The sequence below is a fragment of the Battus philenor genome, unplaced genomic scaffold, assembly GCF_028537555.1.
Source record: "Battus philenor isolate CCGP_79_NKW_IND1 unplaced genomic scaffold, ilBatPhil1.0.hap1 SCAF_5, whole genome shotgun sequence".
Taxonomy (NCBI): domain Eukaryota; kingdom Metazoa; phylum Arthropoda; class Insecta; order Lepidoptera; family Papilionidae; genus Battus; species Battus philenor.
The window spans coordinates 8757148-8783260 of NW_027181715.1; the positions used below are offsets into that span (position 1 = coordinate 8757148).

At 36.6% G+C, this 26113-nt stretch overlaps 2 protein-coding genes across 3 annotated transcripts in view; one reads left to right on the forward strand and one right to left on the reverse strand.

The window, feature by feature from the left end:
* The window catches only part of LOC137929312 (uncharacterized), a 48266-nt gene extending 27410 nt beyond the window's left edge, over positions 1-20856 (forward strand). For both annotated transcript variants that reach the window (XM_068772190.1, XM_068772191.1), the window contains exons 3-11: positions 11999-12180; positions 13457-13552; positions 14604-14712; positions 15382-15515; positions 16455-16646; positions 17257-17397; positions 17871-18016; positions 18485-18664; positions 19761-20856. In XM_068772190.1, the coding sequence (XP_068628291.1) occupies positions 11999-12180; positions 13457-13552; positions 14604-14712; positions 15382-15515; positions 16455-16646; positions 17257-17397; positions 17871-18016; positions 18485-18664; positions 19761-19829 (1249 nt within the window). In that variant the 3' untranslated portion in view covers positions 19830-20856. The remainder of the gene's footprint in view (positions 1-11998; positions 12181-13456; positions 13553-14603; positions 14713-15381; positions 15516-16454; positions 16647-17256; positions 17398-17870; positions 18017-18484; positions 18665-19760) is intronic.
* Positions 20857-21756: 900 nt separating this feature from the next.
* The window catches only part of LOC137929311 (probable multidrug resistance-associated protein lethal(2)03659), a 43803-nt gene continuing 39446 nt past the window's right edge, over positions 21757-26113 (reverse strand). The window contains exons 24-27 of the mRNA XM_068772189.1: positions 25306-25478; positions 24035-24134; positions 23441-23581; positions 21757-23050 (exon numbers count right to left, since the gene is read on the reverse strand). Coding sequence (XP_068628290.1) covers positions 23015-23050; positions 23441-23581; positions 24035-24134; positions 25306-25478 — 450 coding nt within the window. The 3' untranslated portion in view covers positions 21757-23014. The remainder of the gene's footprint in view (positions 23051-23440; positions 23582-24034; positions 24135-25305; positions 25479-26113) is intronic.

Consider the following 26113-nt stretch of genomic DNA (forward strand, 5'->3'; position numbering starts at 1 on the left):
AGCATTGCCTGCGAAGCCTGCGTCACGTCCCACGTACTTTACGATTTCTTTAGACAATCGACGAACGCTTCCTGTTTCCGATTATAACAACACTCACCGAATATCAATACGAAAGCTTCATGCTACTACCGTATCCGTTTGAGCGGAAGTGACTTTATTTGGGGCTAATTTTTTTTTGCAATTTTATTAGCTCCAGTTTATAAAAAAAGTAAATAATTTCGTTTTTCTACTCTTTGTCTGGTAATGCAACATCATTGTAGTGATTTAGTTTCTAAGTAAAGCATAACGAGCTTTACTAGGAAAGCCGTTATCGGCTGCCTGAATCGAGTTCTATAGATGTGTAGCAATCCTCTAGAGCAGACGGACGGCGTGTTCCCAGGCCCCGCTCAGCTGGCAGCATTCTTTGCCCTTACGAAGCAGCAAAAGCCACCTGGCTGTTCCGGGACGCGTCGTTACGCGCCTCTGGAAAACATTCCCTGGACACCCGGGCCGCAAACGTAAACTGTTGTCTTCCTCTCTATGGTTTTTCAATGCTTTACACAACTTGCTATTTTATATAAGTGCACGGGAATTTACAAGAAGTTTGATGGATCGCGAAGATATGGAAAAACCAACGCATTATACTTATCGTATTACTTAAACTGTTAGAAAATGTTTTCAGACTTTATTTACAAAACCACTGTCTTTGCACGCTGCTAAGTCCAAAACAGGCTTCATGAAAAATTACTTTTTTAAGTGCTTTGATTTAAGATTCACCTTCTTCACTTTAAGATGTTTAAACTTAAAATGGGCCAGACGATCAGATACTGTGGACAAATAAGTACATGACATAATAATTTTCTAGTGACTTTTGTAAAAATTATTTTCTGCTGAATGCTGAATACGTCACTCCGCTTTCGTATTCTTTTGACAACTTCTATGCACTCATGTAATTCTGTTAGTTGAAGGAAAATGTTATATATTTTTTACGGCTGCGGCGATGCCACAGATAACACAGACATCAATTAAACAAGGAACGTTTTAACAATGCGTAAAACTGGTTCGTCTCCACTTCCTATCTTAGCGGGGTTCAAAGAAGTGACAACCATACTCGCTCGTAACAAAAACAGCTTGTTTTCTACTGGAAGTCTGCGTTACTGCAATATAGTTGCTGACTATGAAACTGAACAATTTTTTATCGGTCATTATAATAGCTCTCGTTGGAAATGAGGTTAGATCATCGATGTTCCAGGAAGATATCGGGCCGTTGCAAATCTTAGACGATTCGGCGTTCGCTCCGTGACGCATCGACCCGTTCAACACGAATCGCTTCCTAAATATACCTCATTATGTAGGACGAGGTGATCAGATATAATATTGAAATCATTATTTTTTTTTCGTATCTGAAGTTTCTTTACTGTTTGCACCCAACTCAGAATTACGAAAACTTTCTTTACTTTAATTCTATACGGTCGATATGGATAAACTCAATTAATGTTATATTACTTCTTTTTATTTAAGATTAACGTTGTCTTCGAATGTGTTACTTTCAACATTGTGTTGTTTAAAATTGTATTATTAAAACGATTTTTGATATTGTCATACCAATGGAATTGATGGTCGGTGTGATGCGTCGAGCAAAATATCAAAGCGCGTTGTTACTTGCAAAAGAACGGGAATGTATCGGTCAGCGTTCGCAGAATGAGCCGCGTCGATCTCTTTGTCGACTCACCTGTTCTGCTACTTAGCGTTTTTTCTCCTCGGCCGGGGCTTGCATTTTCTTACACTGACATTTCCTCAGCAAAATCCTAAACCGTAACAAGTATAAAAATGCTTCGACGATCGCAATTCTATTTTATGTCCTTTCCTATAGGAAGCGTGTACACTTACCTAGCTAAAACACTCTGAAATACTGCTAACCTTAAACACGCGTCATGTTATCTTTTAATTGAGGGAATCTCATGGTGCAAGAAGTTTGAGCCAGGTAATTCGTCAACGAGTGGCTTCAGTAGATGGGCATTATTTGTTTTACTTACAAATCAATATTTTTAAGGTTTACGATCTAAATGTGAAATGATTTAATTAGTTTATACTACAAAAAGCCGTAAGCTATAAAACTATTCAGTAAACTACTATTTTATTAATGTGGACGAAAGAACATACATAATTGCGTAGGTAATTGCATCTTACCATATTTGATGTAAAGAGCAACCGTACAACTTTATTGCTTTAATCGTGCTGAACATTGAATACGTTAACATGAGATTTCATACAAGCGATCAGCCCGGAACCATTTGATTACATATAACAATTTTTTATCGTATTTTCATAAAATTCTTGAAAAATTTTTAAAGGCTCAGATGTATTTTAACTAGAAAAATAAACATGTTACTTAATCATTTAATTCCATACAATAACCCAGAAATTATTAAGTAATTACGATTAAAAACACAGAAGAAATAGGTCCCCCCCGTCAAGTCTTGCATTTTGTGTTTCCAGTACTTGGAATTGGTTTATTTATTTAGCACCTGCCTGTGAACGTTAATCATTATATATGTATTGTATAAATAAAGTATTGTAACAAGAATGTGAAAACACGTAAACGTTACAGATCGAGCCACCGCGACCCTTTATACCTAAGCAGGCGTTTGCAAATCTGTATTCATTCACATTACAATAATATTGATTGATGCGTTGTATGTATTCGTATGAAATTAGAATCATTACAAAACTCGCTTCAAAAAATCTTTTAAAGCTATTACACCTATAACTAATCACCATGTTTAAAGACTTTTGAGTATACCTAAATCTATAACAGTTCAAAAGAGTAAATAATTAAGAGAGAAATGACTAAGTAAGTTTCGTATATGATTGTCTGACGTCTAATTAATTTAAGCATCAGTGGTAATTACCCCTTTAAAAGCAATACAAATTAAAAGCGAATTAAAATGTAATGCTTGTAGAGAATAAAGGTACAGTAAAAACCCTGCCGTATATTTCCTACGTGCATCTACGCTTTGAAGTTTTTAGCCGTGAATTCCGACTCGCTTTAATTACTTTGCTATACGAAGCGCAAAAATGATACGACTTTTTAAACGATTTCAACAGTTGCGACTTTTTTGCTTTAGGTTTGATGTTAAATTTTTACGAAAACAAAAAATAAATGTACGCACTTTTTCGTTCGTAAACTGTAATTAATGAAACATATTCCAATCACATATACATTGGTAAATTATTTCAGATACATACTTTGTAAGCGAAATGATAAGAATCCTTAGCAATGATGTTGCTTGATTGTTTTGTTTACATATATATAAATCAATATTGTTATAAGATATTTTTTGTGGAATTCCTTTCTGCTTTTTCCCCGCTATTATAACACGTCGCGAAGCAGAGTCGCATGTAAAATAAATTAAAAAAAATTGCCGATCAATAAGGCTCCTGTTAAGTTCCAATGTTGAATAAAATAAACATATCGTTGTCCTCAAAGAAAACAATTTTAGTGTTATATTTACATTTACAATAGTTCATTTTAAAATCCCGAATTGGTTGTAAATTTGAAATACACAGGAAGTCCGTTAAATCAACGTCAAGCCGAAATCGGGTGGGGAAGGGTAGATATAATTAAAAAAGTCAATGTTACGTATTTATAATTTTTTTAATGTCGAATGTGATAATCATGTTGAGACTCTTGTAGTTTGATAAATTTACGATTTTCTTTTAAAGTCAGGAGCAAATAAAAAGAAAAAGGGCGCGTAAAGTTAGTTTACATTTCTTATTGTAAAAGTCTGTGACTTTTTTTATTCTCTCGTGAACGCGTGTCGTAACAACATAACTACACACGGAAACATCGCGTAATTCTAAGCATATAGTGTCTCATATACTAGCTATGCAATATAAAATATCTTTTATGGTATAGATAAAACGCGTTTGTTTTGCAGGTGTTTATAACAGCGATGTAGTCATATATGATTTATAAAACAGCGCATTTACCTGTTTTATTTAAGTTTACTTTTAATACAACCATGACATAAGAAAAGTTTTAATCATATCTTAAATGATAAGAGATTCTCTTGTTATGATATTCTCGGTGTTATAATCATTGGCCAAGTGGTTTTTAAAAGAAGAAGTGGACCTGGTAAGCCTTTTCCGAAGCCTTTATTTGCCTGTATCACCAACATACGAATCAACAAACCCCGGAGAAAAGGTTTCATATGCTTTTTGTAACTTGTTCGCTCATTCTGTACCTTCCTGGTATACTTCGGCAGAAAATTTACGTATTACACAGCCAAATTGTTTTTAAAAAGGCTATTTTTCTGAAATCAATCCCTAAGCAGAAACGGCGATTCAAGGATGTTCACTGGATTTGGTCTATGTTAGCAAGCAGTGTAAGAGCAATGCCGGACCGTTGTTATTGCCTCTCTTTAGCGAAGTTATTCGCTTCATTAACGAACAACTCACATTTGCTTAAATACACTTTCCACTTGCCGTTTCACAGTTGTAAAAACGTGACCAGTCCATTACCGCTTCAGTTATATACTCGAAAGCCTTAGTTCCCGCCGAGATTCATTTATTGCCATCTAATCCGAAAGTTATATTCATAATTTTGATTTTGTTATACCAAATAATTGTCAATTTCTATTAACGTATATTGATATTAATTTACTAACAATACCCCTACAAAGTGCTATTGGGCTATAAAGCTTAGACACGTGGAATGTTATTAAATACTTGTGCCGTTCAAAAACAAAAAAATATTTTTTGTTAGTACACATAGCTGCAGACTTGATCTTTCAATAAATATTTAATGCCTTTCAAGTGTGAATTATTCATTTTAGTAATGCAATTGATAACTACTTTGTTAATCCGCGGTTAGTAAATTTATAAAATAGATTTATTAATTTGTTTCTCTATTATTTTTAATACTTATTAGCCCGTCGCAGAGCCACTGAAAATAAATGAAAGTATTTCATGTGATAACAATATTTAGTAATTAAACGTCGTAAGAACAAATAAAGATGATGTAAAATGTTTGAAGCTAGAAACAGATGTTTCGAGATGTACTCAGAAGTTTGTGTTTGCCACCTAATTTTCTAATTTTATCACCAGGTTTCATAATGGACATATGAAAAAAAATGCCGAACTGGTCCTAGAGCTTTGCGCTTAGGACAACATTCATTCAATAGCGGTAGATTTTTGTTGATATCGGAAAATATTGTAATTTTCTTAATTTATGATAAGCTTTTAAATACCGATGACGTTTTACTTGCAATATTTTTTATTAGTTTGTATAATATAGTTGTATATTCGGAAAGGTTGGTTTTTTAAATTCGTTAAGACCATGTTATATTTTTTAAAGAGTTAAAATCATCATGGCTTTGTTGGAATCCGTAATTTTAATATTGCGAGCAGGGGGTTAGGCGAGCGCCGGGTTGCCGGCAGCCCTGCGCCTATCGCGCCGATCTCGGTTGTTTCCCACAAACGTACGCGACGCGTTATTATTATTGTCATCGGTGCGTGACGGACGGACGTGTGATTATCGAGTAATGCGAGCCAGCGGGCCGTGCTCTGCGACAACTGTTAGCAAGAAGGTCTATAATTGAGGCGGTTTCGCCGAAACAATCACCATGCAACGCCAACAAAAGGGCTCCGGTGCTACTACAGCCGGTTTCTTCGGGCGTTGTCAATTTCGCGCAGTCGGCTCGCTAGCCCTAATTACCTCTTCGCCGAACCGTTCCAGTCGGCGTGCGGCTCTTATTAGCGACGTTTCCTTTGTGCGTCCAAACATTATCTTTATTTCACTTAAGTGCTAGAGCCGCATACTCTAGATCAACCCTTCAGCTGCCCGCAATGAAAATAATAAAAAAAGTTGGCAAAGATATTCGTTTTAAAACCTTTTTACTACACAATTTATTATTAAAACAACATCAAAAATTACTATATTTACTTATTTATTTACTCTTGTTACACAATAATAATGGCGGACTTAATGCGTTATAGGCATTCTCTACTAGTCAACCTAGAGTGGTGCAGAGATAACAAGTAGGCAGATGTATACGTATAATATACACATTACACTATACATATTAATTATGCAAAAATAAATTAAGCGTCTATTGACGGAAAAGAGAAAAAGTAGAAGTTGTGTCGACTCTTTAGGAAAAGTTTAATCTAAAGTAGAACGCTCTGGACAGGTAAAGAAGAATGAACAACGTTATATTTGTAAACACAATTTTAACTATTTTTTCACTGGGCTAAGGTCTTTAATAAAAGCTTCTGCAAAATAATGTTTCTTTTTATTTCGTTAGCCGGGTGATTGACTCGCCTAACAAAAACCCGGACATGGACATGGTGCGTAGTATCAGACATTGTCTGTCGGCCATTATCATTGCAAATTATTTAGTAATTAAAACTTTTTTCAACATTCAATTCTTAGTACAAGCTTAAGCTCGCCTTCATGATAAAGAGTGCATGTTGCTATGCTCTAGGATCTATCCGGTTTTCTTTGTTAAAAAAATATTATGCAGGAACTATAACGTAAAAGCGCATATGTTTCCGTTGTATGGTAAAATCGACAATGATTACAATATATGTAAAAAGTTAATCATTGCTCGCTGGCTGTATGAGCTATATATTTAATATACAGGATACTTTATACAAAAATCAATAGTTTTAGAAGTCATAAATAACGTGATTAGTATGTGTAATGATATAGTAAGAAATGACATTTTCAAAATTATACACGTATTTAGTACATATTAATATTTATTATTGTTTACTATTTCTCCCTGTAAGACTGTACTGCCAGAAGTTATTGACCGGTTGCATTCTAATAGAATAAATAAATTAAAATAACATTTGTAATATGAAGTAGGTGTATAAAAGCTTTAAAGCTTTTCTGCTGACAAATGAGCTATACATTCACCCCTGTAAAGCTGGTAAACCATTAACCGTCACCCCGTGTGTGCCAACAATTGTCCACTACACTGACCCATTACTAACCGATGTCTTTTATCTTTCACATCTTCAATCTTTTATATATTATAACAATTCCTTAAATGTTTTCCTGTTCGCCGTCACCGTGTTAATAACGCAAAACGAACAAACGACGAACTAACGTGACTGTCCTTTACCGTTAGGCTAGAGCTTCACACAGATTGTTATTTAAAGAAACATTTTACATTGTTTGTAATTCAACAGAAATTTATTAGTTGATTACGAAACATGGACCTCCTACAAACGCATAAAACAATGAAGAGAAAAAATATATATCATCTTTCTGTGCTCGGACGATACACGAATGATTTGTTACACGTCAGGCGAATGCAACCCGACACTCGGGTCAAAGACCGGTTCGTGTTATTTCGGAAATATTCGCAAGGCCCGCTGGCGGGGCAGGCTGCGGTCCGGACCGCGGTGACCTCATCCCGTGCTCTTTTATTTGGGATCTTCAGTCTTCACGCTACGGTGTATTCGTCATTAAAGATTAACGTTTATTCGAAGGTAACGTACTCAGTTATGTTAAAGCGGTAAATATGAAGAAACTGTATATTATATTTGGAATCTGGGATCCATTTGAATGCAGTAAAACTTTCGCAAAAGTTTCGGAACACTTTAACTTACTCCCCATTGATAGCGTAGTTACATTAACTATATAACTACACTATAATTACATATGATTAAAATGGTAATTAATAGCATTATATAAGACACATATTTCTAATTATTACGCTAATCACATGAAATATAAAACATTGATTGTTGACGGCTACAATTAGACTGCGAACGTCTTTGTTAAATTTTGATTTATTTATTTTCAAACAGGTATGTTTACAGGTACCATAAACCAAACACAATACTGTCGTTATTAACTTAAATAATAAGAAGTTCTAGAATGCATTTTTATTAAAATTAAGGAATAGTACTAATATTAAAGTTATGAGAGGTTCCCAAATTACGCAAAGCCTGTGTCTTAGGAATCTTTCTTTTGAAGTCTTTGCTTGATACAAGTAGATGTTGTAATGCTGACACCTATTGATGTAATGTATAATTTAAGGTAATACTAGGACTATTTTAATGTAGCAAAAATGTCTAAAAAAAATAAAGAAAGTCTGTGGGAATTGTCCTAAAGTGATCGGCGCAGAAGAATCGTGTAACAATAGCGGGCCCGCACCGGAGCGCGTACGCCAGTGGAGAGCAGCGCCACAAAGTGCACCGCACTCGTCGGCGAAGTTTTTATTTGCTTTTCCCTTTACTTGTTCGCTTAGTTATGGATTTCCGCCGGCAAAACCGCATGCGTGCGTTGGAACCCGTTTCGAAAAGCTTTCTTTGAATCCTCCTACCGTAAGAAAATGAACAACTTTTACATAACTATACAGACATGCACAATGTCGCCGTTACGAGGAGTGTTCCGTGTTGACGGTTCGACACCTGTTCATTTTGAATATTATACTTCGAAGGTACAAAAATTTGGTAAACATTTCAGAAGATTTCTTGAACTTTCTTTTCTTATTTTTAAATCTAAAATTAAAAGTGTGCTAAAAATAAATCTTCATTAAAAAAATCCAAAAGTTTTTAATTTCTCGAAATGTATAGAATGTGTGGTAGATTCGTTTACAGGGTTGATATGTATACATTAAACAATGTTAAATTTAATTTAAAAACAGCTACTGTTGAGTTACTGGCCGGCTCTTTTTAGCAAACCGGCATTCTGAGCAGGTGATAGCTTTCTAGTTAAAACGTTAAAATAATTGACGATTGAAAAGAGCCTATGAACGCCTATTGGAACAACAATATTATGAATTATGAATATGAATAGTTATGTAATATTTTACGCTAGTAAATCGTAAAAAATTATTCTTCTTAAAATATCAACTCTTCTTCATAGGGCAACTGTTGCACGTCAAGAATATCAACAAGAAAAATATCAACACAATTTACGTTGGATTCATTATGATGATTTGAATGTATCCTTTTAATTTTTCGCAATATAAGATGAGCGCTAAGAGGCGTGAAATAGTTTATAACTACATATAACAATCCAATTCATTGTAATTTTAAATCAACAAATCATCTTTTTAAATCACATAGATGAGTATAACTTAATCAATTCGATTATAAAATTTTTCGCCGACCATGAGAGCCAGTTCTTTAGAAAACTTTAAATAAATTAACCCCGTTCTCCCAGGGACACGTATATTGTAAACATACGCCGGTACATACTTTTAATATGGTTTCTCGGAATCTGTTAGTAGAGCAACGATGTTCGCGATTCGCGAATACATTAACATCCGATGTACGAAAAAACGTTGAAGATTCGGTTGAGTTATCCATGTGGATAATAGCGGGTCCTGGAAAGACGCGGTTGTAGCTCACACTACTTCGAGGAAACAATCCGTAGCGGCCCTGCCGTGGGTTTAGACGTTTATTTTACTTGGTTCGATTCAAAAATGGCCACCGCAAAGTTTAGTGTTCGCGGTACCGTCCGCGGCGCGACGGTTTGTTTGCGCAATGATTCGCTGAACAATTCGCAGCTGCTCCGGCTCTGCGCGAGCTGGACGTGTGTAAACAGTTGCTGTACTACTCGCGCGGTACACGCTCGCCGCGTGTAAGTGTTGTAATCATTAAATGTTTGCCTTTGCGTAATTAAATCCACTAGTAAACATTGCCGCAGAAGTTTTTACATATTAAAATTTGCTGTCTCCCAGACTTCGTACTGTCAAAACTTATTAGCCTGACACAGTCTGATAAGAAGTTAATAAATAAATTGGACTGTAGAGTGATCATATTATTTATTGATTTCATCATCATCATTTCAGCCATATGACATCCATTTCTGGACTTAGGTCTCCCCAACCCACAGATTTCCAATAAGACCGATTGCGCGGCCGCCTATGTCTAGTTTTCCGGCGGCCTTGACAAGGTCCTCCATCCAACTTACGGGCGGGCGTTTTACGCAGCGCTTGCTAGTCTCTGGTCTCCACACCATCGCCTTCAGCCCTCAGCGGCTGTCTATTCTGCACTCTATGGCGCCTTACTTATTTAATGTTTAATTCTAATTCACCTTGACGAAAACCTTATAAATGTTTCTATATTTTTTTCACTAAAGTTATAGCGAGATGCGGAAATTTGGCGGAAGTCGATAATATCAACAATCCATTGAAGCATATACCGACGGTAGCAACCGGTAACAGTTTAGCTTTATCCTCTTAGGGAAGTCACTCCAGAGCGCCTTCTCTTCATTCAGTAATGATTTGTGTACATCAAGAAGAATGCCTGAAGAATCCAATTTGATAGATATTAAAATCAGATTGAGCTCCCGTATATTTCAACTTAAAACTACGAGGGACCCAAACGCGCCCTGATTTGAGAAGTGCCCACGACACATTCAGACGGGTTTTTTAATGCTCACTTTACCAATGTTCTTAATGCAGTTAAAGAGTGATTTATTCTCAAGCTTTTAAAAATCTTTCACGCTATAGCGTGCACAAAGTCCTGTTATAACAGGATTTTGTACATATATTTTAAAGTTTCTTTTTTAAATATACTTAAATCTATTATACAATAATTTAGCGACATTACACGGACGTGTTTTGTACTACCGTGCGTAGTCGCCACAAAAGAGTTACTACGCACCAAAGCGACGTTAGAGACAGGTGGTGCAGTATTATCACTAATTTTGCGAACAATAATATGTTAAGCGCCTTCAATCGGATTGTAACCGCTAGAAGTTTAAGCTATGCGGTTTCCTGTGTTTCGTGAACGTTTGAAGCAATGAATTTCGCGAAAGCCGAGCGTCCCCGGCTGCTGTCGCGCACTGGAACGACGCTCCATTAGCCGCTACCGCGAATTATTTCCGCCACCTACCCGCCTCCAAATCGATCTTATCACACACGGTAATTCTGGAAAAGAACCAACTCCGGTGTCCAGACGCCACGTATCCATGCTGCATGTTGCAGAGGAAAGCGATTGAAACCGTTTTTTTTCATTTTTTGTCATGAAATGCCTTTTGTTCGTGGGCATTTGCAGCTTTACCGGAATTGAGATGTTGTAGCACTACACCATAGACCTCTTATAGTATACTCTAGACTCTATATATATATATAAATATATATATATATATATATATATATATATATATTCAATAGCTTTTTATTTATTTTACATAAGAATCTGAGAGGTGATTTTGGAATTCTAATCGAAATTCTTCTGAAAGAGTTAATCCTCAGTTTGATTAATCGCTGAAGCACAGATTTTTGTTTTTTACAAGTAGCAATAACATCACCAAGAAGAGTGTGATGTACTTTCCAATACAACCAAAACTATCGTATTATAAAATAATCACCTTTATTATGCCTCTGTAAATAAGAAAAAAAGACAATAAGGTGTAAGATTAATAGTAGCTGTTAAGTTCACACACGCACAAAAGTGACGTTATCGACAGAACATCTAGAATGGTAAAAGGCGAAAAAGATGGTCCCTAGAAGCAACAACAGGAGAAGGCCCAATGGATAAACGAAGCCAAAGACGGAGCGACAAAATAGTAACAATGGCGGAACAACTCTAATTTTTTTTTGGAGTTAGGAGGGCGAAGGCCGGGAAGGTGAAGATTAGAGGAGTTTGGCTTAAGCCAAGGGAGGCCTGTACCCAATGTGGGGTTCAAGTGACAGAGTGACACATAATGTAGTTAATTTTGTGGAAAAAAACGATAATAAAAATGTGAAATACTCCCAATTGACAACAATTGACACGAGGATATTCTCAGAGGACAAAGACCGGAATCCTCGCAGTAGGCACAGTTCGGATCGGTGGATGTGCATTGATGTTTTCTTTCGTTATTTGTTAGCCATGGTGATGATATAATCACACAAAGTGTACAGCTGTCGGATATAAATCGCGCGAATTATGGTCTTATGGCTCAGTCCTTAATCACTTTAAAAAATTAATTATAACTAGACACAAATCTTGTATTTTCATTGATGTTTAAATTGACGCTCATAACATTTTCCTTCGGTCATAGGTTCAAAGACGGCGTGGCATACCCGTGGTCTGCGGGCGTGTCGAATTTGATCCTGTACCCTGAGGCGGCGAACCAAACGCTGTACACACGGCGCGCTGCTCGCTCTGACTCCGGCAACTACACCTGCCGTCTTAGCAACGAGACACACAGCGAGACTCACACCGTGCGACTCGACATCCTCGGTACGTGAACTTTAACTGTAACTTAGTTAATCTTGTAGGAGTCAACCTATTTTTTGTAACTACATTTAATGCAGGAAGTCGTTTGGACCATTGCGACTTCCTCTTTCGCCAATACAATACTTTATTACACAGCGGCGAATATGGGAAATTTTTTAGATTTGAATTTTAAAAAGTTACAATCATCACATGAATATATACTGAAGTTGTACTTATTAACTCTTTATTTTTTTATTTGTTTTATATCATCCGTTACGATTATAATTAAATATCTTCCCTTTAATTAGTGGTAGTCGAAGAAATAGTAGTAGAAATAGTAGAAGAAAACGCAGGCTACAATAAAGACATATTCTATAATTCTACTATATGTTGCTTGTTGAATGAAATTGGCTAAAAAATTGTTGAAAATTTCAATTCATTCATTCTTGCTTAATTTTTACTTTGGTAACTATTTGAAATTGTTTGTATGCATATTTATATTAAAAATGATCAGCACTTTTTATTAGTTAAACAAAGAATAAAATAACCAAATCCAATGTTTAATGAACAGTTGCATAATTTCTTAACATCCTAGCGTTCTATAGACAGTAAATATTGAATAATTCATAAATTTATGCATACAATTAAATTAACAATTTTAATTTTCCTTTTAATATCAGTACATTTGCATTAGATATTGTTGTAATCAAACAGCTGTACGGCAAGTTTTTGTGCATCGCGGTAATATTTGTGAAATATTAGACAATTTTTTTATTAGTCATCATTAGTTACTATTGTTAATCTTTCATAATGTGTTTTACGAAACGGGCAGTGCCGTGTCGAGTAATTTTTGTAATGTCCTTTATTATACATTCATGTATCATAATGCAGCCTGTTTAATCAACACCGTAAAAATATCATCATCGGTAATAAAAACCAACAAAAGTTTTAATAATATTACGAAGGACAGTTTAGTTCAGTGTACGTTAGGTGTTTAGTCAGCACGATATTGGCACGAGCATCGAATTCCACGTAAAAGTTAATATACAGTGTTTAATATAAGTGCATGCTGTATACAGTAGACACTCGTCTAATATTGCCGAGTGTGCCTGATCAAGCGCACTTGCACGTCAGTTCCGAGAACCGAACTCGTCGTTCGTGATTTGAAAACTATTATCGATCAGCGTTGCAATTAACGCCATCTGTGCTTCATTTTTTAAACTTTATTTATTAAACATCATCGGATTTCGTTCGGCGAAATATTTAAAGGGACGCTCTCACGGAACGTTTCGATTCGCAGAAAAACCGACAGATGCGCCGAAAACGATGTTCGTCTCGCAAGACCAGTGGGTGGAGGAAGGGAGCGAGGTGCGACTTTACTGCGAGGCGCTCATTGGTAAGTTTCCGTTATGCGAACATTACGCATAAAAATTCTGATAACGACAAGTAATGTAAAACTGACCTAATTCCGTATCATCAGTTCGTGGAACGAAAGTTTTGTCGCCGTCCGCGACTTTCCTCTTAAATGGTATGTCGTCTGCGCTAAGTACGCTTGCTTTATAAAAAATGCAATAAAGATATAGATATCATTTGCCCGATGTCTCTATAAATTATACAATAGATACCAAGTTTCAGTGAATATTTGCTAAAACGGCATAAACTATCTTATTTACATAACAAAATTTTTGTTCTGATTTATTCTCCTTAAATTAATTGATCATCTATATTTAATAAATAAGCTAAAGTTCTTAAAATAAGGGTCGCCAAAAGTTTGTAAAAAAACATTTTTACAATATTTCAATATGATGTTTTGACTAAGAAATTTTCTCCAATTTTTATGATATACAAATGTAAGTGTAATAGTGTGCGTGGGATTTCCTGACCGGGTTTAAAGTGACTTCGAAGGCGATCAGCAAACTCCTTTAAGTAGCTAAGCTCGAGGGCTCCTTTGCGTAATTGATTTCATCGGACAGAAAGGCTGCCACGATCCTTGGTCGTTTAGGCATACTCTATAGTCACAGGACTTTCGAGGAACAACGTTGGCGTCGTCTGTTACTCAAGGGGATTTGGAATTTCGTTTCGTTAGTTAATTGGTTGCTGTTGTTCTAAGTCTTTCTAAGTAAGCGTTTCCCAACCTTATACAGGTACGGTACGTGCATTTACGACGCCGGGTCCTTCGAGTTGTAGGAGACAAGGGCTGGGTAGGATAGTCTGGGCTAATGGCCCGCCTTGTAAAGCATTGGCTTTCACGTTCACCGCCCACGCTCCCCAACTGAATTATAAATACTCATACTAATGCTGTTCACTCTTGACGGACCGGCTTGGGTTTTTAAGGGTACAACAACGATTTTTTTTATCAATACAACTAAAAACCTATGCAAGTCAACGTGGATGAGTTCTAACGGCATAGTTTGGTAAGATAAAAAAGAGGGATGTATTATTTGCAGGGCGCTCGTACCTGGCGGATGCGCGCAGCGATCTGCGCTGGCGCAAGGTGTGGCCCAACGGTACTGAGGGCGATCTCTTGCCGACCCAGCGCGAGATTAAAACCATTCGGTGAGCTCCATTTCTATTTCGTTGCAAGAGATTGTTGATAAACAAAACTGATGTCTATCAAAAATTCCATAAGGATTATAATTTGCAAAACAAATATTGCGAAACTTGGTAAGAAATTGGAGTAGAGATCTTTTTATTTTGATTCATAAGCAGAACAAATGCTTACTTGGAATTCCATTTTTTGTAAAAACAAAGATGTTGTGTTATTAAAGTTTAGAGATGTATCGATGGCAGGGTGTCTAGATTATTGTCCAACATGAGGTCATTCAAAGGAAGCCGGTACAATTTTCTTACCAATTAACTCAAGTGGAAAAAAAATATAGTAAGTGTGTATTTTAGCGTTTAAATTAATATTTTACTTTAATATACGAGTAATGACATTTTATAAATAAGTGTAAATATTTATGAAGCGAATATACGATATGTTCGTATGTACATTACACTTAAATCATGACACTTCTCTCTTTTAGAAATAAGAGAATTTTTCGTATAACTTTACGTTTCATTAAATTAATGATATGTATACATATGTTATGCTATTTTGTACATTAGTGGATGGTACATTTTGAGATGCTGGTCGGATCCTAGGGTCGCTTAGCTGTACAAATGAATGTTTAGCAGCATTTACTTAGCAATGGGGATGTTAATATTTTATGTTGGCTTCCACAGCGAGGACGTGGAGGACATAATCGGCGCGTACCTGAGCGTGGAGCGTGTGTCCGCGCAGGACTACGGCACCTACGTGTGCGTGGTGCATAGCAACGATTTCGTCCTGCGCAATCACGTCACGCTGCACTACAAACGTTAGTATTATATTTTACTTGCTTTTTACCTTTCAATTTAATAAACTGAAAACCGATAAGTAACCTATCGTAACTACGTCCCACTCTTTTGGACATATTCTTATCGGAACACGTTACAATAACTTCCTTTTAATGCATCTTTATTCTATTCGAATTATCATCGTCATCGTTTTAGTCGTAGAAATACGCCTCCTTAATTTACTGCCTGGTAGAGAATACCAAAATAGGTCATAAGTCCGGCATTACACAGATTATCAAAAAGGTAAATAAATAAATTTGCTACTATTTGAAATCAACCAGTAACCACCCTTTTACGGCCAAGGGGGCCAAAAGGGTTGTCTTTCATACTTCTAAGTGAACGTCTTTCGTTGTATTTACAGTTAATTACCCAGCGGCCATCTACGCTCTATGTGCTTAATACACTACCATTTCAATTGCAATTCGCTTGTTGCAAATTTTTCATTACTGGGTTCGATCTTGTAGAGAAATACCGGGCATGGCCTTCGCTATAACTGTAAACTTACCAATAAGGCACGATGTTAGAGTCCTCGTTAACACTGGTAACTATTGTTGGTTGTAGAACCTGGATAAGGATATTCAGAAACTATTTACAATTTCGAATCGCGCGCAATAGTAATCTCTACTGGTCTAACTAATCAATGTCGCTGATCGCGATGTTTACGGGGTTACCAGTGATACCTCGTGATCGCTACAATATCATTAACCCTTTCGCTGCTGCAGTGTGCTCCGACAGAGTGACACCACTGACCGATGATCGATGTACACTACGCATACAAATGAACAAATCGAGGGGCTCATGGTCTAATGGTCTAGATTTATACACTGATATCGTCTATAGGTGACACTCGTGCATGCAGGCAGTCACGCGAATGTCGTCGCGAAAGGGGTACATATGAATACGTGGATTGATGTGCACAGTGTGGTCGGGAGGCGAGGCAGCGTGGTGCGGCGAGGGCGCGGTACCGTGGCGCGCCCTTGCGCTGGGGTGCGCAGCCGGCGCTCTGCTCCTGCTCACGGCTGCAGCGCTGCACCGCCGCTGCACGCCGCGCCTGCTGCTTGCGGCACGGCACGCTCGCGCACGCGCAGCCACCGCCGCTCACCGCGCGCGAGGTACGTACCGCATACTGAGAGAGAGAGAGAGAAAGACACAAAGATAAACGCACCCACACAGATACAAACGCACTCGTACACAGAGAGAACACACATGTCACGAACATACGAGGTTATTTAAGCTTCATCATCATCATAACTATAGGACGTTCTCTGCTGAACATATAGATTTCTAGTTGGACCGCCGGATGAAAGCGGACGGCATCCAGCGTCTTCCAACCTTTTGAATGGATCTGTATGTCCACTACTGTTAAAGGCCGAAGATAAACGCGCATCGCCAGCAGAGTGTCGACATTGTTCAACGTTCGTGATATGAACGAGTAAGGTCCTTATCTCTTTAACCCCTTTGCGTATGAACATAATGCTGTATGTATGTTTATTCAGCATCAGTGCCGTCATCTTCGTAAGGACGCTACTCTCTTTATCAGCAGGCTTTGAGGAAGGTTTCGTGGCCGATGAATAGTGAATGGATTTGATCTTAGTTTGTAATAACGGCGACGTTTTATACTTTGATGTGACAGCTAAGTATATGAGAAATTATAGTACAAACACACACACATTTGCCACTTACAAGTCTATGTTTCCTGATTTGCAAAATTTTTCATTTTAGTGCTAGAGAAAGAGTTTGACGTGTTGGTGTGCTGGACGGAGGTGGACGGAGAACTAGTGCGAGGCGCTTTGCTGCCAACGCTGGCCCTTAAATACAAGTATCGGGTCCACGCAGTCCTTTTATCTACGCAGCCTGACAACTGTGAGTATTAAGATCAGAAAAAAAAACCTCTTCCATTGCTGCTAAGTGTGCCGCCAGTAGCTAAATTGACTGCCGTCACTTCAATTGTCAAATCTTGAAAGTAAAAATGTTTTTTTTTTAATTAGCCCTTACTCCGTACATTTTGCGGCACTTATCGCATGGTTGGAGCTAAAAGCTTTTAATATACAAGCTTATTGAAAAAACGCGTGACATTTTTATTCTAATTTGTGTCTCATACGCGATTTGATCATTTGGCACCAATGGAACGAATGGATGAATGAATCTTTGTTGTAATTTCTAAACGCATAATTTCAATTTACTAATATAACCTACTGCCAACTCCACTTGCCAATCCATTGGGTTAAGTATGGATCTTGTAGATAAATTTTTATGAAAACGTAACGTAATGAACATGTGAAATAGTTATCTAATCATTCCCTTTATTTTAATATTCATATGTTTTAATCTACAAGGGTACGGCGAGCTTGTGGGTGAGGCGTCTCGATGCCGTTCGCTCGTGGCCGTGTTATCGCCCGCGCAGTACACGCCGCAGCAGCTGCTGACTGCGTTGCGACAGCTGCGAGCACTGCCTCTTCCGCCCGTCGTCGTACTGCTACAGGTCGGTTACACTTGCTTCAGCGACTATGACGATAGAGCAACAGGTGCAGCGCGAACAACGCATACCTCGACGGGCTATTCAGAATAGCACAGCGCGAGGGACTGTGGGTGATCCTTAACTAGGGGATACAAGGGCCCCTCGCATGGGAGACCACTGGCCCCTGCTTATCGAAAAGCGAAGCGAAGAAATCGAAAGTCCAGATCATACTAGATAAAAGCGTTACTAGAGTTTCTTTGGTCACTTCTCTTGTATTGCATTATTTAATAGTTGTACATCTTCGGCCCTTAGCGAGAGGTTTGTAACCACGTTTTACGCTAAATATTGTCTAGAAATTCCATTTAGGCAAATGTTCGGCTGAATCAACGAAAAAAAAACTTAGAAATGTGTGAATTTGAAATGTGACTAATATCTAAATTTTAGCTGCCATCGCCAATTGGACAGCAGTGAACTTCCAATTTGCTGTTTCAGGACTTGCCGAAACTGAAGCGTGAAGCGAAGGAAGCGGGCGAGTGGTTGGTGGGCGCGCTGCGACGCACGCGGTTGGTGGCGTGGCGGCACGTGCACGAGCGCGCATTCTGGACCGCGCTGCGCCTGGCCCTGCCGCTGCCACCGCCCGCCCCGCAACCCGCGCACACGCCTCCGCACTCGGTAACTACACACTTATTGTCATTACTCACATCTTTAATATTGTGAAAAAAATAACATAACAGCCCGAGCCGAGGCTTCCATCGTCGATCTCGCCGTAAGTGGTGCGGTAAACCATAAACCACTGATTGCCATTACTCATATAAAAAGCACCGTAACGACAACCGCTATGCTTGTTGCTGCGCTTAAGACCGCGCGCTACCTGACAGTGTTTTATTTTGACGTCATACGATACACAAACAAACTTCCTGGTGCTCGGTTTTATAGGTTACGTGATCGAGCGTTAATTACATTGTAGATCGAGTCAGTAAATGCTACAGCTATTACGGCAACTTTAAGTTACGCGAATTGTTATTAAAAAGTGGTCACATTTTAAAGTTCGCCCGTACTCGTGTTCGAGTTCCATGAGTATCGAAGTCGCTTCTATCTGTGTCGGAAGTATGCACGGTGAAACTGCTTTTATAAAATAACGTAGTTGTAAAAGCATGCTAGAATCTGATTGCGTGATTAACATCTGCGATAAGCGTATTTTCCAATGACCTGTTATTATCACTGAATTGATAAATTCCAAAAGATTAAAATTGCAATAAATTTACCAACAGGTAAAACTTTGCGATCTCTGTTGCTAGAATTTAACTTTAAAAAAGAAAATATAACCGACACTGTCAATCGATGACACGCGAATACCTAAAGACAAACCTTGATTCACGCAAAATTATGTTCGGTTGATGTAATCGCTCGTGCCGTCAGCCGGTGGACATCAAAAAGGTTACCGTATGGTGATCACAAACCGAAAGCCTCGAGGCAGCCCCCTAGGTGAATCGACGATGTTGCATGGTATGGCAGCGCAAGGCCTAGTGGCGACTTTAGGAGGAGACATATGTCTAATAGCGAGCGTCTATCGGCTGATATAATAATGTTATGGTACCAAGGTACAGGCTCTAGCTAATTTGGGAACTACTGGTATTTTTTATACCATTTTTTACTTTTAATAATGGTTTTTCATTATTTTTAACTGGCGCTCCAGCTTTTGTTGAGTGCATTGAGCATGTTATGTAAATGTATTTCTCAAATTATTTTCTATTGTTAATCATTGCAGGAAAAACCGAATAGCAAGGTAGAAGAAAGCAAAAACTCTCGTTCCGGAAGTATGACGGCGCTCGTGTGAAGTGTATAATTAACAGTGACTATTGAGAAACTGCTCGGGCGCGGACTGTAGTGTAGGCAGCTGCCAATTGTGAATAAACTAGTGATGGACAAGTGTTGGCCGCTCGCACGCCGGATACCCGCGAATACTACATTTGTATGATTATAAACATAATGTAACATCCGGAATGACTGCACTTGACAAAATTGAATTATATAAAGTTTTCTACGATCTCAGCATCACTTCCTCTCGGCGATCATTAAATTTTCACGTTTCACATCTTTCTCGTGCCAAAGGGAAATTATTTCATGACAATTAATTTCTAAGTTAAAAGAAAATTATTTTTCGGTTATTCCCGTCCTATTTATTTTAATTTATTTCTACCCTCGATGTTTTGGCTGCTTGTGAAATTTTTAAATTATTTCATGCTGTTACAATAAGTTTTATGTAAGCCTACTTAATCGTAGCATACTTAATAGTATATATGTCCAATGACTAAATTTATATCGATCAGGGTGTTAAAAATACTATTTGTAAGGTGTATTTTTTATTATTTACCTTTAAATGTTGCAAAAGGATGTTGAATGTTAGTTGGAACGGGATGGTTTTTGAGGACTGTGATATGAAAGCGAAGGTAACTAAGTGTCGGTAACTTGTAAAGTAAGTTAAGGTAGTTGTGCGGCACCGCCACTCGAGAAGGAATTATGTTAGTGGCAATTGATTGATTAATGTATTTGGATTATCTGAAGAATGACCCTGTCCTTCCTTGAATTAGTATTGTAATTAAAACTTATTTTTATACCTGTTTGATATTACACTTATGGTAAGGTTTGTGTAAATATAATTATTAGATTGTTTCCATGGTTAAAGTGCTGTGTAAATGACAGTATACAAGGTACTACACGCTCGAAAACGATTACGATCATAATACAATTATAATCTCGGTAGTATTATTGTATACTCATTCATATTACATTCCGATCAAGTTTTCTATTAAAGTATCTTAAGTTACTAAGTTAATTGTGAAAAATCTATATGAATGTAATAAAAAGAAACGAATTAATTTTTGTTTTATTTATGACAAGCTGGCCGAGACTTCGTCGAGTTAATCGTTATTGGTCGGTAGAAAAAATAAAGAAAATGCAAATCAAACTTCCTTCAACATCAAGACGCGAGTCTACCAATGTGTTACCGGTGAGATGACTTGCGGCACAGAAACTTAGTTTCTTCTTTACGGCCACATTGAAAAAGCAAATCATGGACAAGGAGATCCGTAGATGAATAAAAATAACGGGTATCAATAACCCAGGGGATTGCTATGCCAGTGAGCAGTCAACAAAGCGTTAAGAACAGATGGCAACTTTAATAAAGTTTTGGAGCTGAGACCACAGACTGGCAAGCGCAGCGAACTACCTGTACCCACAACGCAAACAGACGATCATGTTACCGATATTATTGCAAATTTATGGGGAAGGCTTACGTTATGTGAAATGATGTGATTAAAAATATTATTCTAGTAAAAATCCAAGCATGCTACAATATTAAAATAATCATCAGTTGTATTGTAACTGGACGCCAACTTAAGGCATATCTGTTCCAGCACTTATCATATTTTTTATCGAAGCTTGGAGAAGTGGGTAGCCACATAGAGCCATGATTTCTAAATCCTTTCATCCTGGCGAAGAAAGCGCTTTGTTTAAAAAATTATTGACCTTGCTCTTCGAGCAGATCAGTGGGCGGTAGTATAAGGAAAAATGATACTATTCACCTTTAAAAATGTATGTTAGCAACAAATCCTCACCTGTGGCCAGTGCGGCTAGAGGAGGTAAGTATTCTTGGTCTAGTTATAAAAATAAAATGATAATTGAATAAAAATGTTAGCTCAAATAAAACAACAATAAGTAAATGTAAAAATGTAATTATGTTGCAATAATTAACAAATAACAGACTCTTACATAGTTTTTGCAATTAGCAGGCACTGAATTACACACTTTCCATCAAATTCAATTATCACACCTAATACAAATACAATTAAACATAATAAATCTGTTGTATGAAGTTATGTAAGTACTTTATATTAAGTAATTTTAATTAAAATAATTGGTATCGAAATAGCAATTACACTTTGATAAATTTTTAACTGATTCCTGCTTAAAATTAAGTACACAAATATAGCACCGCAAAAACTATCTGATTACACAAAAATACATTCAATTCTATTATATACTTGGACCAGAATTAATCTCCAATAAAATTACGAGATTATATCGGCAAAAATATTATACAATTATATTCGAGATAACATAAGCTATTCAGAACATTCGAAAAAGATTCACTAGTACATTTCGTTATCAGATTCTCTTTTAAATAGTTAAGATGTACACTTGTCATTTATGACAATCATTCTTTATCATTATAAGTACATTCTATTCTTAAAAATAATTCGATGCGTAATAAGTAACTATTACCGAACAATATTGTGTGACATTTTGATAAATTACTTCTTAAGTCAATAACCGGTGTGTAAATAGCAAACATGAAATATAAATAGCATTGATTAAGGTCAATGTGTTATTGTTGACTTGGTCATTGCACTCATGAACCAAACAGGGCGTCTGACTTATGGCTCGGTCCTAAAGATTAAATTAAAATAATTAAGAAGTATAATTGTTATTTATTTTCATCAACAAAATTGCTATTTTTGTATACTTTAATATCACAAATCTTATTTATATGTACAAAATAATCTATGGACATATACAACAAAAGTAGATTACATTTACGCAGCTTCTATTAATAATTGCATTTTACATAGTTACTTAATCTATTTCCTAGTTAGAACGAAAGAATATTGTGCACAACAAACTGTTGTATAAAATTACTTTTTGTGCTGTGTCTATAACAAAATGAAACTCACTCTCATTGTATATACCGGTTAAAATATTGTTGGTTTTGTAAGTGTAGCATAAGTATTATTACATTTGTTGATAAATAATATTTAAAAGTACTTGCGAGCCATGACAAGTGACGCCCTGTCCATGAATCCTGTTTATCCTAATGGCAGCAAAGGTAACATATATTTACAGTATAAATCAGTTGAGCACACTTCGGCTAAGACTTACTTAAATTGTCATCATCGGTGTTAAGCCTTCGGAATTTAACTATAGGAACAAATATGTGATTATATTGTCTCCAAAAACGAAACATTAATCAGCTTTTTCCGTCCGCTTTTTTTCGTACGCCTGAAACAAAAAATTATACTTAGTATTTGGGTTTGAATGACTAAATAGTACAGTTTAATATGTTAAGCAAATAAATACTAAGTAGATGATTTTTAAAAGTTTTTACTACTTTATGTATATCTTTCAACACGTCATAAATTAATAATATTTTAGTATTTAATACAATTTAAATGATACATAAAAAAACATTGTACTGTTCACATTTTACAAATTTCTATCCACTAAATTTAGTATCGTTTACAAATTCCTTTAGATCCGAAATTATATAACATAATGTTAATAAACAAATGTCACACAAGCTGAACGATTCTAGATTTTGAATTTGATTTTAAATATTTTTTTATGATGATGTGATTTTAAATATTTTACTTTAATTGGAAAGGAAGGTACCTGCTGCGCGACTTTGGCCAGAGTGTCCGCTGTAGCGCGCCCGGTCTGGTCCACCATGGAGCGAAACACGCCCTCGCTCTTCTGCAATAGAATATGCGGGTGTTCGAACTCCACCATCTTGCCTGCGTCCATCACCAGCACCTGAATAAAGAAATTCATTATTGTTTCTTCATTTTGTCTCCGACACAATGTTAGAGTTGCATTGTTAATTAGACCAATATTATACATATGTTTATTCCATTGATCAATTTCATTATTTCAGCTGTTGAACATTCACACTTGGACATGGGCCTCCTGTGAAAAATATATGCCAAAAAATATTCGTGACCATGGTAGAAATCTAGATAGCATGCATGAACTTTACTTTCAAATAGATACAGGAAGTCTTAAGTGGTTGCTGAAATTGAAGAATTGCTGGTTTGATAAGTTAGTGAATTCTGGGAACCTAGATTCAATAAATTCTAGTTTAATAATATATAATTATAGGTAGATTATAATAAACTGATAATTAATTATTCCAATATTTTAAGTAGCGATATATTTTAAAAATCTGCCTAACATCTTTGAGAATGTTTTCCAAGATGTGCCTCGTACCTTATCGGAATCCATAACAGTATGAAGCCGGTGAGCAATGGTTAGGACAGTGCAGTCGGCGAATTTGTTTCTGATTGTTGTTTGAATTAACGTGTCGGTTCTGTGAAAAAAATATAGTGGGATAATTTAAAATATTACATATTCCAATTTTCAAATAGTGATAGTGTGGAGGTTAAGTAAATAGGATAAAAATGTATTATTTTTTATATTAACTACACATAGTTAAAAATCAACTTTACAGCTAAGAACTTACTAATGGGCTAAAGGGCTTTAGGTGGTTACTTCACACAATTAATCTCAACATAATTGTTTTTTTTTTAAATTAAATTATTAATTATATTTAAAATTACACTAATTTTAATGTTTAATGATACTAACTGCGCTGCCTTTTCAATATGTAAGACAAAACTATTTCGGTTCAAATTTATTTTAAAACTCTTACTATATAAATAGTTTAAAATTATTTTTAGAATTATAGGGACTCAACAGTATTTCTTTAGCAGAGGTATTCAGGTTTAATGAATTGTTTTGTAAACCAAATAATGTGGCAAATACTAGTTTAGATGAATGATAACTATTTGACAATACCACATGGGTATGAATTGAGGAAACAATGTTACAATCCGGCTTCGTTATCCACAATGATGGTTTCCATTGTTAAAACAGGCCTCTGCCAGGGTAATAGATTGCTCGACCAGAACTCTACCAATAGTTCCAATGCAAATTCAAGTATATCACAAGAATTTTGGATGTTCAATTTTAAGATATGACAGTTTCCTTATTTTTCTAAGCGGTATTTTAATATCGTGTTCAAGCAGCGGTAGTTTTTTTTAATTACCACAATGTGTGTGCGCCTATTGATAATTAGAACAAAAAAAAGGCAACAGTTCTTGTATACTTTTTTTAAAATAAAGTGTTACACGTATTTTTTTCCTTTACTTGCACTGCTACCTAAGCTGCATTTACAGATGCTGGTTCGTAAAAACAGGATGCTTAGTCTAAAACGTCTTTTACGATAGTGAAGCTCAAGAGCTCTTTGGGTAACGTCGGTTTCGGCTTCTACATATCACAATTTCACGGGATTGATCTTATATAATACTTTTAAAATATTATCGTCTCTTAGTAACCGATTTGTATTTTTATTTAAAAATGTTCATTTTATGTAGATCTTTTACAATGTTCTATTAGACAAGTGGCTCCATCTACGCGCGCGCGCATACTGTCACTATCGAGAGTGTCGAGACTATCGTGAATACTGTTGTTATACTGACTGCGGGTCCACGTTGGCGGTTGCCTCGTCCAACACCAGCAACCGGCTGCGACGCACGATAGCGCGCGCCAGGCACACTAGCTGTCGCTGTCCCACCGAGAAGTTGGTGCCGCCTTCAGACATTCGGGAGTTCAGCCCCGCCGGTAGCTCCATAACCGCTTCTTTTAGCTCCACCTAAGCGCCAACAAATTTTCGTTCCATAAATTTAAACATCATTGAATGCATTTTTATCGTCACCATCTAATAAGACCGGATGGAGGCAGCCTATATCCATGGTTTAGGACAAACTTAAATGGTTGTCTGTGAACTTTGTGAGTGGTTCATGTTGTCTACTTTAAGGCCCCAGTGGCCGTCTGTTTTGCGCGCTATATGGTCTGCCTACTATCACTACAACTTTTCAATCCGATGAGCTACGTTAATTTTTATCTTAGAATCTCGTATTTTAATTTCGTAGTAAAATCCGAACACAGTCCTCTTCATGGGTAACATATTTGAAAAAATACTATGTGCACCATAGATTTTACACATTTCATCATCATAGATTATACATTTCACTTAACGTTTCAATTCATTATCGTAAACGAAGCAGTGGAATTATGAATCATCTGTCTGTTAAAATAACGAACAGTCGTATATTATTTTTGAAAAGTAGGCTTATTAATTTGCAATACAGAGTAAAATTAGTGGGATTACTAATAAAAGCTCATTTCTATTGGTCATTAATTCCTTTCATACGGCATGCGGGGATTTCTCGTAAGCAAAGTCTAAAAACCGTTGACAATTTCAGTTGTGATTAGATACAAACTAAC